This window comes from Vanacampus margaritifer, chromosome 9 (genome assembly GCF_051991255.1).
Source record: "Vanacampus margaritifer isolate UIUO_Vmar chromosome 9, RoL_Vmar_1.0, whole genome shotgun sequence".
Lineage (NCBI taxonomy): Eukaryota > Metazoa > Chordata > Actinopteri > Syngnathiformes > Syngnathidae > Vanacampus > Vanacampus margaritifer.
In genome coordinates, this window is record NC_135440.1 from 15,910,632 (window position 1) to 15,929,143 (window position 18,512).

The 18,512-nt window shown below is 41.1% G+C and overlaps 1 protein-coding gene across 5 annotated transcripts in view; it reads left to right on the top strand.

Moving 5' to 3' along the window:
• Nucleotides 1–18,512, top strand: part of hivep3b (HIVEP zinc finger 3b) — a 56,952-nt gene that overhangs the window by 32,411 nt on the left and 6,029 nt on the right. For 3 of the 5 annotated variants that reach the window (XM_077575461.1, XM_077575459.1, XM_077575463.1), the window contains 5 exons: nt 6,697–9,037; nt 9,556–9,845; nt 9,928–11,838; nt 13,167–13,309; nt 18,245–18,420. In XM_077575461.1, coding sequence (XP_077431587.1) covers nt 7,045–9,037; nt 9,556–9,845; nt 9,928–11,838; nt 13,167–13,309; nt 18,245–18,420 — 4,513 coding nt within the window. In that variant the 5' untranslated portion in view covers nt 6,697–7,044. Of the gene's footprint in view, nt 1–1,994; nt 2,041–6,696; nt 9,038–9,555; nt 9,846–9,927; nt 11,839–13,166; nt 13,310–18,244; nt 18,421–18,512 lie in introns of all 5 variants that reach the window. The other 2 variants (XM_077575460.1, XM_077575462.1) reach the window with 1 other exon arrangement.

An 18,512-nucleotide genomic window follows, 5' to 3' on the forward strand; every position in this document is an offset into this window, starting at 1 on the left:
TAGTGTGACATCACATCAGCACATGTGCACACTAACTCACAGGTTACTAAATACAAATCTTTCCACTTGGACTCAATGTTCCCCCCCACTATTGTGCTAGTACTACTTTCTTTGCATTTACATACATTTACAATGTCTTTAAAAAGTGTGATTCAGAAGTTTATAATTAGGCATTAGTCAGTCCTCCTTCCTATAAGTAGCTACTGAATGGCATCATTCGAGAAGACCCGCCGGCCACCAGGCTAACGAACTAGCGGGCCTTGCTAGCCCGCGGTCTGAGGTATGATGCCAGTGGGGAGTACGTGTGACCCCAGGGAATTATTTTTATAATTTTTTTTGCTGTACTCGAATAAAATGTAATTGCACATCCACTACAGTAGGTGGCAGTCGTGCTCTCTTTGTCATAATGTGCACCACAAGCATTAGTTCCTCTGCAGTGGTGTACTAACAGCAATTTTATAAAAAAAATGATACTACATACTGCAGCGACTTGAAAATACTTAACTAATGTATTTATACCTACCATGTTATTTCTTTTTTATTCTTACTTTAAGGAAGGAAGTTAGTTAGGTAGTACTGTACTTTAAATTGAGTTAATTACCTCATTTGCTCCCAAAAACGTACAAATATGTTCTATTTTAAATGTCTTAAGTGTCCCAAAGACACTTATGTTTTTTTATTTATGCTAGAACATACAGGTTTTGATGCAGCCTCTGAATTGAAGAGAACGGTTGAAGCAATGGTAGTTATTACAAAAGCGGCCAGCAGGTGGCAGCAGAGTATGAGAGATCAACCAGGGCCATGTTGCAAAAAGCTCTTTCCCCCATTGTTTAGATTTTTGATATAATGATAAATCTTAGCTATATTCTAATGCTAATTGCTGAAAAATGGAAACAGATACAAATATGCTTTATTTTTCCTGATGAAGAAGAGACTCTTATCTTTCTTTTGATAGGTTCCATGTTTGTATAGCAATAGAACACAATATTTAGTCAAAATCCAGTAAAAAAAACAGCCAGGAGCAAAGGGGGTTGCTTCAGTGAGTGAATGAGTTACTTTATGAATACATAAAATAATAAGCAAAAAAATACTACTTTCATATACGACCAACCACAGCTCACTTCTTTTCTGAGTTTGGTCATGTGACATTCGAAAGCTGACCTGTGATTGGTCGCTGCCTCAGCCCTGAGCAACTGTGATGTCATTTTCAGTCGACAGCAAGTGACAAAATGGCCGCCCCTTGAGATGCATACAAACGGGTGGATTTTGGTGCTTTATTCATTTTCCAGAAACACAATATTAATCAGAATAGCGTGTTTAGACATTTTGACAATCAGGCGCTTAAAACGCATTTAAAGCAATAAAAGTGGACTCAAAATTCTTGCTGTATTTAATTGATTTCAGCATCCTGAATATGATTCTAGCATGGATTTTACTGTGCACATGTTCATACATAATATTGTAAAGAATTTTTTGGTGTTGAATTCTACATGAAACTACATGCTTAGAGCAAGAAAAAGACACAAAAAAAAGAACAAGCACATTTTGTCTTGTTTTACATTTTTTATCCTGTACGGCACACGTACGGTACGGTAAAAACACTCCATTTTTATCATCTCTGTTTTGGCCAATGAATGTTTGTGCAAGTTAAAGAAAGAACGACAGACATTCATCTTGTCGCGTTGCATGCTTTTTGTTTCACGTCCCTGGTATGCCTCCCCGAAAATGTGTTTGCTAGCGATAATGACGATGAGGAGGATTTTCACCCGTTTGACTGTAAGAATATCAATTTGCTCTCGATTTCCTACCGCGCCTTTCCCCCCTCCTCTCCTAACGTTTATACAGTACAGTGGAAACATTCATTTGGTGTCTCCCCCCCTTCTCCATCACTCTGTTTTTACCTCACCCCCACCCTCCCTGCCTCTCTCGGCAACACACCCACTCAAGCAGTCATATCCGCTCTCACTCTCTGGCTCTCCATGCTTGTCTCACAGAGCCTGTGAAGCGTCTCTGAGGGGGAAGACCAGACTGCTCTGTCAGGTAATCTCAACTCTTGTCTGTCTGTCTGTCTGTCTGTTTCGGAGACACCCTCCCCTTTCGCTCTGTCTCATTGAAATCCATCCTTGTCTTCCTCGTAGTGCTTAGACTTGCGTCACTTTAGTTCTTCTTTCGGCTTCGTCACTACCTGTCAGATAAGTTCAATTTAAATTTCAAGGGATTTTTGCTTTTGCTAAAGATAATGTTTTTGGTTGTGTGTGTTTCTATTTGTGTGTGTGTGCATTACATTACACAGAAAAACTACTTAGCCGAATTTTGCGAAACTTAGCAGAGAGGTGGGATATTGACCGAGGGAGAACTCATAAAATTTTGACACACATGCTACATTTTTCATTTCATTTCATTTTTCATAGCAGACATTCACATCTTTTTGCACATTTTTTATTTGGCAGTTGGAATGTGCATTACTGCCACTAACAGGACGGGAGGGGAACAACCTCAACCAACACTGAAAATGTTGCGATCAGTAAAAATATTTCTAATTCTTTCTCTAACCACAAGGCTAGTGGTTCCCAACCAGTGTGCTGCGGCACCTTAGTGTGCCGCTAGAGATTCTCAGGTATGTGGCGGGAAATTATACAATGTTCCTCAATTAGCCTGACAATTATTATTTGGGATGTTTAATATCACCAGTTCGATTACTCAACTCTTGAGTAGACTGATACATAAAATTTTATAAAACTTTTTTTTTTTAATAATAAACATAAAATGTCCCTCCCACAAACAATGACAGATAATTTTAAAAAAAAGTCCTATGCATCCCAGTATTTTTTTAACCTTAAAATTACATGAAAAAAAGACAATTTTCTATTCTTCTAATTTCAAATTTCTACTCCTTAATCGTAAAATGTCCACAACGCCAGTTCCGATACCTTGAAATAAGGGTACTGGCCTGAAATCGATACATGGTATCGGTACTCACCCATCCCTAATTATTATGTATTTATGGATAATGTATCTTTGTTCATTTACTGTATTTATACCAGCGATATCAGAACAATTACAGTAAATGCTCTCCATTAGATGACAGAAGGTACTGTATATAATTGACCGTATCCATTTGTTTGTCACTAGAATTTCCAATGTCAAACATGTGACTTGGAAGAATAAACGTTGGGAGAGACTGCACTGAGCTATTAGAGAGAACGGTGTTATTGGTCTGGGTGAACTTTTTTTTTCTCTCTCCATTCTAATTATGTAATTTTTGTTATGCACCGATGAATGTGTCATATTCATTGAGTAGTTTGAGGTTAATATTCTATTGGGTGTAGGTAAACATTGAGTCATTGTCACTCAAAATACAAAAATTCTTGGTATGTGTCTCTTGTAAGTGTGTCTTTCTGTCTCTTGTCTCCACAGAGTGCCTGCCATTGATAGGCATTAGTTTTCTTATGTACAAATAAAAATAAAAATCTCCAAAAAAAAAATCACATTTAATATGGATAATTTATTTATAATGTTGAATATTTTGACTAGGGTTGGGCGAATACCGATACTAGATATCGATATTGAGCCGATACCAGGCCTTATTTTAAAGTATCGGTACTCGTGATGACTTTGTGGACGTTTTACGATCAGGAACTACAAATTAGAAATTAGAATAATAGAAAATTGCCATTAATTTCATGCAATTTTTTTTGCTATATTGGGATATAAAGATCCTTCTATAATGTTTTTTTTGTTTGTTTGTTTTTTGGGGGTGGTATTGAATGCCCTTTTCAATTCAATTCAATTCAATTCATTTCAATTCAATTCAATTTAATTCAATTATTTGATTATTTAAAAGAAAAAGAAATGAAAGGAAGAAGAAAAACTTGTGATATCTGCCCCTTAATTTTGGCATTTAATAATATCACCAAAGTAGCGTTTCACCTGTGCTGAGGAATATTGCAAAAACTCTAACAAGGTGACCAGTGTTGCAAAGTTGAACTTCCTGTCTTATGAAAGCCTTGGGAAATCCTTCTTGCACGCTTCTGTGATCCCAAAGCGTCTTGCGCCGAGCGCATAGACTGACTGAGGGCTTCGGTATGACCTGCTGACTTAAGTGGCAACCCCGAGCGAGCGAGAGTTTCTCCGCTCACGTCTGACACCTGCTTCAGTCTTTTAGCTTTTCCCTTCAACCCGACCATGTTTTTCTTGAGTTACTGGAAAACATGCCTTTGATTGAAAGCCTCGCATCCTATGTTGCATTTGTCTGAACAGTACAACTTGCATACATACTCTTCTTCATTGATACCAAGCAGCTGTCACTTAAAGAAAGGGTGTATGTCAAAGGTCATGCCAGCTTGTCAGTCCAAGCGGAGGGCAAGCATCCCCCCTCCCTCACTTCCTGCTGCCAGTGTGTGTTTGTAGTCAGAGAGGATGCTGGGAGATAAATTTAGACCTCCAGCTCCCTCTCCATCTGCCGTTGCTCAGAGTAGGTTTGTTTCCATGGGAACCAGCACCAGGCTACCACGAGTAAGAGAGAACAAGGCATGAGTGTGTGTCTGTGTGAAAATGAGTGTATGTTTGGGGAGGTGAAAGGGGTGACAACAGCTTTTTAAAAAGCACTTAAGAGAGTTTATCTGTCCTGAGGGTGCAACGCAATTTATTGTTTAGCTCATATTGGTATCCATCATTACCAGCTGTGTGAATACATGAGGGTATTGATGAGGAAATGAACATGCACCGAGCTAAGTGTTTTATTTTATCCAATGCGCAGCTCTGGAAGTAGAAAACCTGGACTTGACGTAGAGATGTGTAAGTGTGCTCATGTGTGTGCATACACAAGAGCACTTCAATGTGCCAGGGCTCCCTTGAATACCTGAATCTCACATATTGTAAATTCGCTCTCCTTCTCCAAGTGTTCATCACAAGAGGCGGGCATTTGATTATATTTCCTTGCTCAAGTAATTATTTATATTTTTATTAATGGGAAGAGCGTATTGAGAAGCATAATACTTTCCAAAAGTGTTTTGCCGTAGCAACAACTCCGATCACTCATGTTGTACTTCTTTAGATCAGCTTCAGAAAACAGGTGAGCTGTGATTGGTTGTTACCTGAGCCCTGAGTAACTGTGACGTCATCTTCAGTCGACAGCAAGTGGCAAAATGGCCGCCCCCTGAGATGGATAACATTTTTGGATTTTGCTGCATGACTCATATTCCACAAATGCAATATTAATCAGAATGTCATGTTTAGTCGAGTAAGGTCACATATAACATTATTGTCAAGAAATATTTAAGGTTGACTTCCCCTTTAACAATCAATAAGTTGATTGAAAAACTAATTCAGAATTCAAAAACTACTCTGAACAATTATTTGAAACTGAACTTGGAAAGAAAATCCAGGCCTAAACATTTGTCCCCTGAAAATCAGTGAGGGCAAGGCTACCGTTCTCTCTATAAACGTAATAGCTAAAGGGGGTAATATTTCACCCAGGGAGTGAAATGTAATAGGATTTCACATAAGCACGACAAATTGCCACCGGATCCGAAATTTCACAATGTCATCAGTGTCTTAACATGTGTAATGTGATTTTCTTGTGTCTGTGTTTTCTTATGTGATGACCGATTCAAATCAATTACCCCTTAGGGGGGAGGCAATAAAGTTATTTGAATGTCTTGAATGAATGAATTAAATGCATTTTTGGTGTGTGAAATCCGCCGTATGCAATAGGCACCATTGATATTGGGAGATTTCTGTAGTATACCTCCCCACATTAAACAGCAGTCCGGGGTCACCTCAGGACGCCGCAGCCGATTGGCTGTCACAGTCAATTCAGGGGTTGCAGTCTGGACGTAGGAACATGTCTTGTGGGGCTTTTACTGTTCACTGTAGGCAGGCTGTATGTGTGTGCATGCAAGTGTATGTTTTGGCATCATGTGGAGGCTCCACTCATTCCTTCCCCTCATCTCTCTGGCAAAGCCCTCAGTGTGTTTCCCGCCGCTGAGAGCCGGCAGACCAGACTTCCATGAATAATAGAAGCAACGCTCTCCCTAACCTTAAAAACCGTAAATAATCCTCCTGTTTAAACTTCTATATCAACACCTATATGAATCATCATTACATTTAAACTAATGGCATGCCTATTCCCTGAAAAGATGCGCTACTCTTTTTGTGTTCTCCGTGCGTGTGCTCATCTGTGACCTACACATCCAGACGTTCGTCTTGACAACCTTTTTTCTTCACTACTCGCAGATATCAATAACAAGAGCGCAACCTCACTTGCTAAGTTCACTGATCCAAACGAAAACACCCCCTCCACTTATACATTTAAATGTTAGGGCCAAATCAGATAGGTGTAATCTGCAATTCCAATATTTGTTTTGACTATGTGCCCCAGAACTGCGGTCTCTACTCTGCTTCTATTTGGTACCATTGCGATGGATGTTTGCTCTGTAGACCCGGACTGCTCTGGCACAGCCACTCATTGGTCAGTTAATCATGTTCCCAGATGGAATTATTTTCTTTTGAAATACATACATACAGTATGTGGGCATACATCAGCATATACAACTCATTTCCAATAGTTTACTGTAAGTTTGAGTAGTTAATAATTGATATATCCCTTTTCCGAACTTTAGAGCATTTAGAAAGCCTTATAATGTAATTTACAAGCTCATACTTGCTTTTTTCTGTTTGCTTGCTTTGCTCTAGGACTGTTCAGAGGTTCACCCATCTACACTATCGGAAACCAGCAAAAGAGATGCAGTGAAGATATTTAACGGGCTGTTAGGATGGCTGCAGCCGGACAGAAGACGATTTGCTTTATACCCAGAGATGATCTATGTTTACCTACGTCAGTGCTGCTCCAGGGCACATTCTAACAATGCCGCACTTGGTCCTCTTGAATAACTTCAGGCCCATGCTGAAAGAGGCGCTTTGGTATGATTTACAATCACCGTCCACAACCCCTTGTCCCTGACCTCCCTGCTGCCATGTGGTTAGCCCCATGAGGCTCCAAGAGCCCTCGCGTGTGTGTCTGTGAGGCTTTCTCCTCACTCTATGGAGGCTGAGCACAGCCATCCGGGTGATGGGGATCGCTCTGGAAGACAAGAGCAGCAGCATGTGACAGCCGAGTCCTCTTTTGAGTCTCGTCCGCAGCCCCAGCAGCCATCTAATCCTCGTCCAGTACACAGAGCGTTGGGTCGACTGCAAAACCGCCAACCCAAACGTGCTGATCTTCTTCGGTTACAACAGCAAGCAGTAGCATGGCAGCATACCGAAAACCCAGGTCCTTCAGGAGGCAGCTTTTTCTCTCCAGGTTCCGCATCGACGACATCTCATCACTCTTCATCCTCCACCCAGGTTGAACATGTCCAAAAGGTCTCATATCAGTCAAGCCAAGAGACAAAAGAAGGGGTTAGCTCTCCCAGGAAAGGTGAGAAGAAACCCCCAAAACCAGGGAAATATGTGTGCACTTACTGCGGTCGTCCATGTGCCAAGCCAAGTGTTCTTCAGAAACACATTCGATCCCATACAGGAGAAAGACCTTACCCTTGTGCCCCCTGTGGCTTTTCTTTCAAGACCAAGAGTAACCTATACAAGCACCGAAAGTCCCATGCCCACCGCATTAAGGCAGGCCTCGAATCCAGTCGTGATGAGCCCAGTTTGAGTGGGCCAGACTGCAGTGGTATTGGAGAAGACATTGAGGAGCATACAGAAGGCGAAAGCACAGAGTCTGAAGATGAGACAGGTCAACACAAAAAATCTTCCAAAGAGATTTTGGTCCGACAGAAGAAAGGGGATAAAGAGCTACCAGGAGGATCAGAGGAGTGCCAGAGGCCGGAAGATACTCAGGCTGTCAAGCAAAGGCTTGCACTGAGGCTAAGTGAAAGAAAACGTGCCCCAATGACTTCACCTGATGATCCTCCTTCGTCCCTCTCAACCTCATCTTCCTCTCTTGGCCCTGGCAGTAAAGGCAGCACAGAGTCTGGTTATTATTCTGGATCAGGCAGCACAGAACTGTCCCATGTTAGTCCTTCCAGTGCCAGTGCCAAAACCTACGCAGAAATCATTCTTGGGAAATATGGAAGGTTGGGAGGGCAGCAGCGTAGTCCACATCCACAGCATTCCCACTCTCCCCTTTCTTCGCTGTCTGGAACTGAGGATAAGAGTATTCCATTTGCTGTACCCAAAACACAAGTAATTGAACACATTACAAAACTTATAACCATCAATGAAGCTGTGGTAGACACTAGTGAGATTGATAGTGTGAAGCCCAGGCGCTCTTCTCTGTCAAGAAAGAGTAGCTTGGAGTCACCCAAATTGACTATCCCCAAAGACCCCTACGTGTTTGACCCTAAGGGAGAAGCCCCAGGTCCCAGTGGCTTAAGGCACCTTCAGAATCCAGAGATAGAACCACCAGTCACTCCAACCTTGTCAACAGTGCCCCTCCTCAGAAGCCGCTCAATGCCGTCATCAAGCAGCCAATTAGAGTCATCTGCGTCTGGAATGAGGTCCAAAAGAGGCTACCGTCTCTGCCAGTCATTCGATGAGCAGCAGGCCATGACAACAGAGATTAACATCGGTCACGCCCACCGTATGTTGAGGCGACAACCTGCCATAGAGGTTCCATTGGGAGCTGAACTTATGCTGGAGGAGATTCCACCCAACTCCTCCTCTTTAGACACTGGCACTGACACAGCCAGTCATCCAGAGCAACAAGCGGTGCAAAGTACTTTGAACCCATTTGAATGCAAACTGTGTGGAACATGCTTCCAGCATGCTGACAGCTACAGGGCCCACAAAGGTGTGTGCATAGGACAGCAAGCACTGGAACAGGAGAGCAGGGATGCAAGTAAAACCTGCAGAGAGGATCGCCCTCAGATGATGATTCACTACAAGTTCAGAGCACTAGCTATGGCTGTGAGGAAAAGGAGGAAAGAGGAGAGTATAGAAGAGGATCTTCCAAGTCCTGGGTCTGGAACCATGTCAGGGAGTTCTGTAGGCATCATTCCAGTGGCAGGTTCACCAGCACACAGCCAAGCACTCTCAGGTTTGCTCACATATGCACGCTAAAAATAGTTGGGTCAAAAATAACCCAATTTGGGTTGAAATGAGAGCAACCCGCTACTTGGGCCAACTTTCTGGATCATTTAGTACAATTGACCGAAAAATGACAACTCTTTGGGCCATTTTGTACAACATTTTATTTGAGGGGGGGATTGTACAAAATGGCCCAAAGAGTTGTCATTTTTGGGTCAATTTTCTGTGTTGTTTTGTACAAAATTACCCAATTTTGGGGGGGTTGTTTTGTACAAAATGACAACTCTCTGGGTAGTTTTGTACAAAACAACCCCAACCCTCATTTTGTACAATGCAACTTAGAAAGTTGAGTCACATTGACCCAAGTAGCAGGTCGGTCTCATTTGGACCCAAATTAGGTTGTTTTTGATCAGATGTCATTACATGGAATTATTTTATTTTGAAATACACAGATGTATTAAATATACAGTGTGTATGTTATTTAAAGATGTACTGTACTTGTCATGTCTCTGATCATGGTACATGTAGGTGGTACTGTACAGACGGAGCCGGGACAACAGCAGCATCGAGATCGGAAGGGTGTGTCTGTAATCCAGCACACAAGCTCCTTTGAAAAGCAGGAGACTCTCTCCATGGAAAGTGAAGGCTCAGATGTCAAAGATGTTCACCAAGCACAACAACCGCATCCAAAACCATCTCCTTCTACATCTCGCCTCATCCGCCAGCCCAACATCCAAGTGCCAGAGATTCTTGTTACAGTGGAGCCTGATGCTGACATGCCATCCATGTCGCCACCAGTGACTGCATCTTCATCGAAGGTATAATGATTCTATTTAATGTGATGAAAATGTTGTATATCTTGTGTAATTTGATCCCCTTGCCTCAACTTGTCTATCCTAGGAGGCAGAAAGAGTGGAGGAGTTTCAGTGGCCACAACGTAGCCAGACTCTTTCCCAGCTCCCTGCGGAAAAATTACCCCCAAAGAAGAAAAGACTCCGCTTAGCTGAGGCAACGCAGTCCTCTGGGGAGTCTAGCTTCGAGTCTGTGTCCCTGCCTCGCAGCCCCAGTCAGGAGAGCAGCATGTCCCACACTTCAAGTCTTTCTGCTTCTTTTGAAGATGCAACAAGGTCAGAGCCTGCAGTCTGGGGCACCAGTAGCCAAAGCACCCAAATGTTGACTGTGCCCTCAACTTCCCAACAACACAACCAAAGCCACAAGGAGATGAGGCGTTCGGCTTCAGAGCAGGCCCCTCAGAAAGCGCAGCAGGTCGCAGATACCAGAAGCAAATCTTTTGACTTGGGATCCTTGTCCTCTCAGCAGTCAGCATCCTCTTGGAAAGAACGGCGGAAGTGTCTCCTTGTGAAGCACGCAACCTTAGGGGAACCCGAGCAAGAGGAGGGGACCCAGTTATTCAGAGCCGAGAGTCCAAAACCCGGGCCTTCCCACTCAAGCCATCCTCTTTTCTATTCAAGCTCCCACTTCAAACGGGAGGACCCAGGGAATGTCTTGCAGTTGCAGCCACAGATCTTCCCTCGAGATATTCTTCCTACGCATGAAAGCGTTCAACAGACGTTACCTCCAGGACCTCGATCCCAGCTACTCCCAGTCACCACGGTCTCCCAGTTTATGAACAGAACCTTCTTACATTCACAAACTGTTCAACCTCTCCAGGTACACCCAATGCAGATCCACATGGCTGAACAAATGGGTATACCGCTACACCAACTTCCTGCTTTAGTTCCTGTCCAGTTTCCCTTCAGTGTGAGTCAGTCTCTGTACTTGCCTGCCACGCCAATACATTCCACACAGGTTATATCCCCTCCCTCCACAGAGGGAAGCACCTCTTACTCTTACCCATGCCCCCTCATTGCCACATGTATGGCACAGCTTACACCATCAGTGTCTCTAGTGGTCCCAGTCCGCCTCCAAACCCACATACCCACTTATACACGTGCCATGTACACCACCATGTCAGAGATCCTGACCTCTGCTTGTCCGCAGGACCCCATTTCTTGCACAACCATGACAATCTTGGGCAAAGTGGAAAGACGCAAGTTACAGAGGTCTTATTTGAAGGTCCCCACACCAGACATTAAGATTCACCTTCCTGGGGAACTGCAGTCACCTTCTGTCGAGGAATATGGTCCACTTGGAGCCGGAGGGAGTAAACGTATGCTCTCACCTGCAGCCAGTCTAGAGCTCAGTACTGAGGCCCAGCGTCACCAGAAAAGGGTAAAAGAGGAAGCGGAAGGGGAGCAACACAAGCCTGAACTTGAGGTGGAGGATGTAGACAACAAGGTACATAAGGAGGGAGAAAGTAAAACTGGTGGGGAGAAACTGGAAGAGGTTGAGAAGACAAAAGAGACGCTTGCGGTAACACCCATAAAAGAAGAAGGGCAGCTGATTCCAAGGCAAAGGGAACTTAACAAAGAGGAAAAACAAGCAGAAGAGCCAACTGTGAGAAGTCAAAAAGAGGAGGAGCCTCAAGTTAAGGAGATGGGGATCGAGAGAACAAACGTTCATACCCGTTCATACCCGAGCCTCCATACGCCAACCTCTGTCAACTGGTGCTACCTGAACTATGTCAAACCCAACCCAACTGCACAGAGGGATCCTTGCAACTCAGTTTATTCTACCTGGAGTGTCAGCGGGCACAACCCAAACTTGCCAGGTGTCAGCACTAAGGTGGCCTTGTCTCTGCTGTGCTCCAAACAGAAGTATAGCTCAGAGACGTACACCATTGCCATGGCTCCCAACCCAGCCAAAATTGAAAAGCCCCCCGCAAGTAGCAGCACCCCACGAATGTCAGAGGTAAAAAAAAAAAAAACATTGCTATGGAATATTTATATCATCTTCAACCTTTTCATACCTTGTCACTGTCTGATGGCAACCCAGTTTGGGCTTATAAGAATGTTCGTGTCTGAATGAGGACATACTCTAAAATAGTAATTAGTTATAGTTACAAATAGTGGTGCAACGGATCACAAAAGTCACGGTTCGGATCGGATCACGGATCTGAGCCATGGATTGGATCGTTTTGCGGATCAGCAATTATTTTGTAGAACACTTTTTCTAATAAAATTTTTATTTTTTTAAAATTTCTAACATAGCCCTTTAGGATTTAGGAACACAACTTTAAGTGCAATATAAGGCAGAAACATTCTTATTTTAGTGTGTAAAATAACACTATTAATGGCTTAAAGTTGTGTTCCTAAATTCTAAACGATTATGTTTGACATTTTGAGTTAAATGTTGTTGTTTGTTTTTTAATGGGCAAAAGTGTTTTATAAAATACATGAAGACGTTCGATTTATTTGATCTTTTTTAATAATTATGAAAAGACCTCAAAGTGTAATTTAAGGCACATTCCCTTCCTTTAAACATGGAGGGTAAATGACAAAGTAGCTTTGGTCCAGAATACTGAAAATGCATTAAAGTAAGCCATCAGGTACCAGCTGTCAAACTCACTTACAGCTAACAGCCAGACACTCGTTGGTAATGCTAACAGTTAGCCGCTAGCCACTTACCTCTGAGACTTCTGCCGTATCATACAATGACGGCGTAATTAATTCGCTGTTTCTTAGCGTCCTAAATTAGCGATTGAGTATGAGTTCGGGATAGCGTTATGTTGATGTTGGTCGCAACTTTAATGTCAATCAAAACTACGATAAAGAACTCCTAAACATCGAAAAGGGAAGTCAAGCTAGCCATCACGCCACGACCTGGGCCAACTTCAAAGTAAAGGTGTACTAAGGCTATTTGCATTGATGTCAATGTATTGCTGTATTTGGTAAACTTTATTTTGAAGTTAGGCTTAGCGTGTTACATTGAGTATGTTTCAGCTTCCTTGACATGTCTGAATGGTGTCCATTGTGAATGCAAAGAACTCAAATCTGGTTTCTGTGTTTACTGCATTGTTAGTGCTTGCTCAACCTCACCACAAAGTGATGGTGTGGTTTGAACGACAGTTCTGGCAGCCAATTGAACTAGTAGTCAAAAACATGTCATTGCTTATTTAGCTGCAGTTTTTTTTTATGGGACTACGCGGGCAGTAAGGACTTACCGCCACAAATATGCTTGACATGAAAATGTCTATCAAAGTACTTTGTCTCTTTTTCCACCCTGTGTCTTGAATGCAGGTCCATCCAATCACAGCCTGTTCCTCCACCGATGTAACAGATCACCAGCATGAAAAGGAGGAGAATAACGAGACGAGGGATGAGGAGGGACCTTCCACCTCAAAACAGTGCGAAACATCTCGCGTTTGCATCTTTGAAGGCGGGTAAGAGCTATTGCTTCTCATTCGACGATCGCAGCGACGCATTCACTGTCGCGGGGAGAGCAACTATAAAAGTCGGCTATAAAAGTAGTGCAAAGGGAAGGATAGGGTCTGGGAATAGATGCAGTTGTAGCTGCAGCCAAGTTTTCCCCGCTTTCTGCTGGCGCAAACCTCTGAGCTTTGGAGGGGTTCATTTGGAGAGATAACAGCATGTTAGTGCATGCGCATGCTGCCTTCACTTTGACTATCTTATGAATACCTCAATTCACCAGTTATATAATACACACAATTGTCATGTTGGAGTTAAGTGTGTGTGTATGCGCGCGTGTGTGTGTGTGTTTTCCTTCAAACCTGCAAATGTTTGCTCAGCTCACTGTACTGTGTTCACATACTGTGTGTGTACTTTCCATAAATGCCCCAGTGATCTTTTTCCAGTTGAGCCTGTCTTCTTTCCCAGGTTTTGCTCTGGTTTGAGCTCAAAGGTTTCCCCTGGAGGTATAGATCGCTTTACAACAAAGCCACTCTAGAAATAGACAAGATTCGCAGCAAAGAACAGATGGAAAAGGTCAAGTCATGAGAGAACACCCACTGTGGATTGTAGATTCTCAAAGTTGAGTTTTGATTCATCGCATCTTATTTTAAAAGGGAAGGCAACCCAAAAAATGTTTTTGTCAATAATATGTTCAATGGAGACCCACTAGTCTAAATATGGCATTCTGGTTAAAACTTAACTTTATAAAGTCGCAAATTTGCCACTTTATAAAGTTGCGGATTTACAATTTTTTTGTTTGTGAGTTTTTTCTCAGAATATTGTCCCCACCCTAAAAAAAAAATATATATATATATATATACTGTGTATATATATATATATACGTGGCCCTAATACACCATTGTAAACTCCGGTTACTTTCTGTTCTTTGTCTTATTTTTTTATGCATTATGAAAATTGTATGACCATAGTGGCGTTCAAGTTAAGGATCCATTGTGCTTGGTGATCATTGCGGATTTACGATTTTTTTCTCTCACAAATTTACCACTTTATAAAGTGGCAAATTTGTGAGTTTTTTCTCCGAATATTGTCCCCACCCTCTAAAAAAAATCATTTTTAATGATAATAAGATTTTTTTTTTATATTTATTTATTTATAAGTGGCCCTAATACGCCGTTGTAAACTCTGGTTACTTTCTGTTCTTTGTCTTATTTTTTTTATGCATTATGAAAATTGTACAACCTTAGTGGCGTTCAAGTTAAGGTTCCATTCTGCTTGGTGATCATTTCTGATGACTATTTTTGACACATTTTGTGGCCAAGTTTAGTGTTGAACAGCCAAAATGTGTTTGTGTTTATCAGTGCGGTACATTTGAGAAGTGTTGAAGGTTAGCCCAGGCTTTATATTGTTGGATTTTTGTTATCTGTTTTTATCCGCGGTTTTCACTGTCCATATTTCTTCCACGCTTTTCTTTTGAGAATTTTGAAATTGTGAATGGGTACCCACAGCTACATGAAGAAAGAAGTCATCATAATTCTCCTCACTAAACTCAAGGTTACTTCAGATTTTTTCAGAACAGAAAAGGACGATTTCCATTTTGATTGTTGTAACATGCAAATTGTTTCCATGGCCGAAGTTGTAAACATTGAAAAATTGTATTCACGCCTTAGTGCGGATGTGCTGATGGGATTTATCATTTAAACTGCTCTTTGTTGTAAACAAGCAAAGGTTGTAGAGGATTCTTTCCTATTTGCCGTTTGGGTGTGATGCTCTCCGCACAAAACTTGCCTGGTGGTCGTGCAGCTTCTGCCTTGTTTTTCTGGAGATGTAGGTGGATATTTTTAGCCGCGGTTAGAAAATACATGCCAGTGAACAGTAACCCGCCCCTGAATCACTAAAACACAATGGCACTGTTGAGACTACCCTGCTGCTTTTTTTATATATATAAAAATAATTTGCTGTTGCTGCTTCTGCTATAAAACAGAAAGCATTGACAGCCCGGCTTCTTGCAAATGTGGTTCATGGCCTTTAATTAAACGCAGTCAGCACACATTGGCTATTTACAAAATCTGAATGGATTTTGAGTGGCTGAGCATTTTTCACATGACCACAAATAACCTTTTGGTAAACGTCTGGATTGTGTATACATACCTTTATATAGAATAGACCCAAATGTGTTGCTTGATTTGTGCTTGGTGTCTATTTTAGGTTGAGGGCCGTAAGTAGGCTTCCCTTCCCTCTCTTTAGCGGTCGGCAGGGCCACCCGAGCAGACGAATAGCTAATAATGTGCTGTGTGTGTGTGTGTTTTTGTTTATTTGTGTGTGTGTGTGTGTGTGTGTGTGGTAAGGGTGTAGTGGAAGGTGCAGCATGAGACTGAGCGCTGCGAGGGATTCGGTGGGCATCCCCAATCCACCTCTATAAAGACGGGCTTGTTTCCCAAGAACTCTCGTGTGTGTGTGTGCGAGTGTGTGTGCGTGCGTGTCGTTTGGCTGAATGTTTGTGCATTGTGCCACATCCGCTTTCATCCACCCATCATTGCCATGAGCAAGTTTTTTTGTTTTTTTTGCTGTCCCTCATTAGCATATAGTGTTTTCTGGGGGGGAACAAACAGCACTGTGATCGGCTCCAGCAGCTGTTCCTGCAGCTGTCCCATAAACCAGCCTTATTTACTCTTTTAACCCTCAACCCGAGGTCTTGTTAATTGCGATTTAAATGTCTGTGTTTTTACGTTTATGTATTTATTTATTTATTTGTTTGTCTGTTTGTTTATTTGTTTGTTTTTACAGTGTATCATGGAATAGACACCTACTGGCCACAACATTAAGTACACCTGCACCATTCAATGAGATCCCAAAGACTAGATAGTTTGCAGTGTCTAATATCTTCTCATTGTCATGTTGCTCAATAAGGTAATCAAAATATTAGGAACGCTTGTTATTGTGCAATACAAACTACAAATGTGACAGAATTGTGAAGAAATGCATCTCATAATGAGTGAGATTCATATTTCGGCGTTGTAGGCTAATGTAGCTAGATTAGGTAACCAAAGTATCAGAAACTTGTCTTATAATTATTTACATCACTAAACTACAATTATTTATTTTCTTTCTTCTTCTTTTTTTTTTTTTTTTTAAGTAAATTGTGTTATTTACATAACAGGAATACCATAATAAATCAATGTTTACTATTATTATTTGGGGTGTCAAAATTAGTGTGTTTATTTTGAGTTAATTTAAAGTTTCTTTAACGCACAATTAATGCGTTACTTGGAAAGCCTGTCCTGGGGGGAATTCCAGTCGCAATGCAGCAAAGACGTCCACGTCAAAATTTAGCAGTCATTTTTTTAATAATATATTTGTGGAGACTGGGGTTGAGTTGTATTTTACAATTTTAAAAAATGTGCAGAAATTCACTAGTTACTTACTATTTAAGGATTAAATAGCTCTTAATATGAAAAGAATGTCTTACAAATGCAGTAATGCCATCTAGTGGCAGAAGAATGACCTCAACACAAATCAATATCCCACTCGTTTTTTTTACAGTTCATTTTTTATTCTATTTTTTATTTTAATATCTCATTTTTCCCATAAATGAACAAAAAGATCGAATTTTAAAGGCCAAATTTTTTTGTATCTTACTGTTCACATGAATTTAAAAGCATTTTCTTACATTTATGAAAGGCCTGACTTATTGCACTTGATGACAATTCAGAATCTTTTTTATTTATATTTGTAACTATTGACTATTAACTATCTTAATTATTAACTATTTGTAACATTTTCATCTCATCCATGCTGATGTCAACGTTTGTGTTACACATAAGTGATTAAAGCACATGTTATTTTCATTAATAAATAAATAATTTAACCAGTTACTGCGTCTGCAAAATTAAATTTGGAATTTAATGTTTGGGCAGTTTTTTTTTTTTTTATCATGTCCTTGATTTGTAAGAAGACTTGATGTTCCATAATTAACCGATAGTGAATCAAATCAAATTGGAAAAAATCAAAATCGAATCAAACTGAACTCTTGTGAATCAAAATTTTATCGATTGAGTGAATTTGAATCAATACCCAGCCCTATTTTTGAGTTTGGGCGGCGGCCCGTAGTTGTGGCTCTGCTTTTCCAAAACGGAGGCTCAGGTTCAATCCCCAAGTGGACGCTGCAAGAGTAAAAAAATAAAAGTACAAGGCTTATCTAACCTGCACCCATTTTTAAAAAAATTATAATTATCATACTCGAGTAGCTCTAATCAACCAATCAGAGGATGGGAAAATCATAAATCTAAAATCTGACAATCAAACAAAAAAAACTGTGATTTCTATGAGAGCATGTTTGTTCAATGACAGCTCTCGTGATTCTGGTGACCCTGGGTAGATTTCAAGTACATGGCAACACATAAAGCTGAAATCTGATTGGACAATTAAAAAAAAAAAACACTACTGGAAGCTACACAGCCATGACAAGCTAAGAAATAAAGACAAAAGACTGATGGAATTCAAAATTAAATTTCATGTTGTAAATGTAGGTCAGTGCTTTTGATGATGATTTGTGATTATTATTTGTCTGATATTTATTATAATCTCACTCAGTTGTGCAGGTGAACCTAATGTTGTCTGGTGAGGTATACGCCTTATGTTGATCTTTTTGTCTTATTGATTTCCTGCACTGATGAACACTCTTGATGCTCTCTGTCTGCTTGGTGTCTAATGAGTCAACTTTGTTGGTAGCGTCAAATTTGACTATTGAGAATTATTCTTCTTGTCAAAAGTGTTTTCAAGCCCCTTCAATTGCTACTCTGACTGATTGAATCTATTTTTCATCTACCAGGCAGCGAGATGAGCCATTTGTATGAATATCAAAGTGACATTAATTTGTGATTTTGTGACTTTTATGTTGTTTCTTTTTTCTGTATCAATAACGCATGCCCATCCCGTCTGTCTGTCAGGTATAAGTCTAACGAAGAGTATATTTACGTTCGAGGGCGTGGCAGAGGAAAGTACATATGTGGGGAGTGCGGCATCCGCTGTAAGAAGCCCAGCATGCTGAAGAAGCACATCCGAACACACACTGATGTCCGTCCGTACATTTGCAAACACTGCAACTTTGCCTTCAAAACCAAAGGTTAGGGGACGGTGAAAGAGATATTTCAGTTCTGTTGTCTTTCTCCACTATTCTGTCTGTTAAATTAAATCCATCAACTTTTTAAGTCTGCT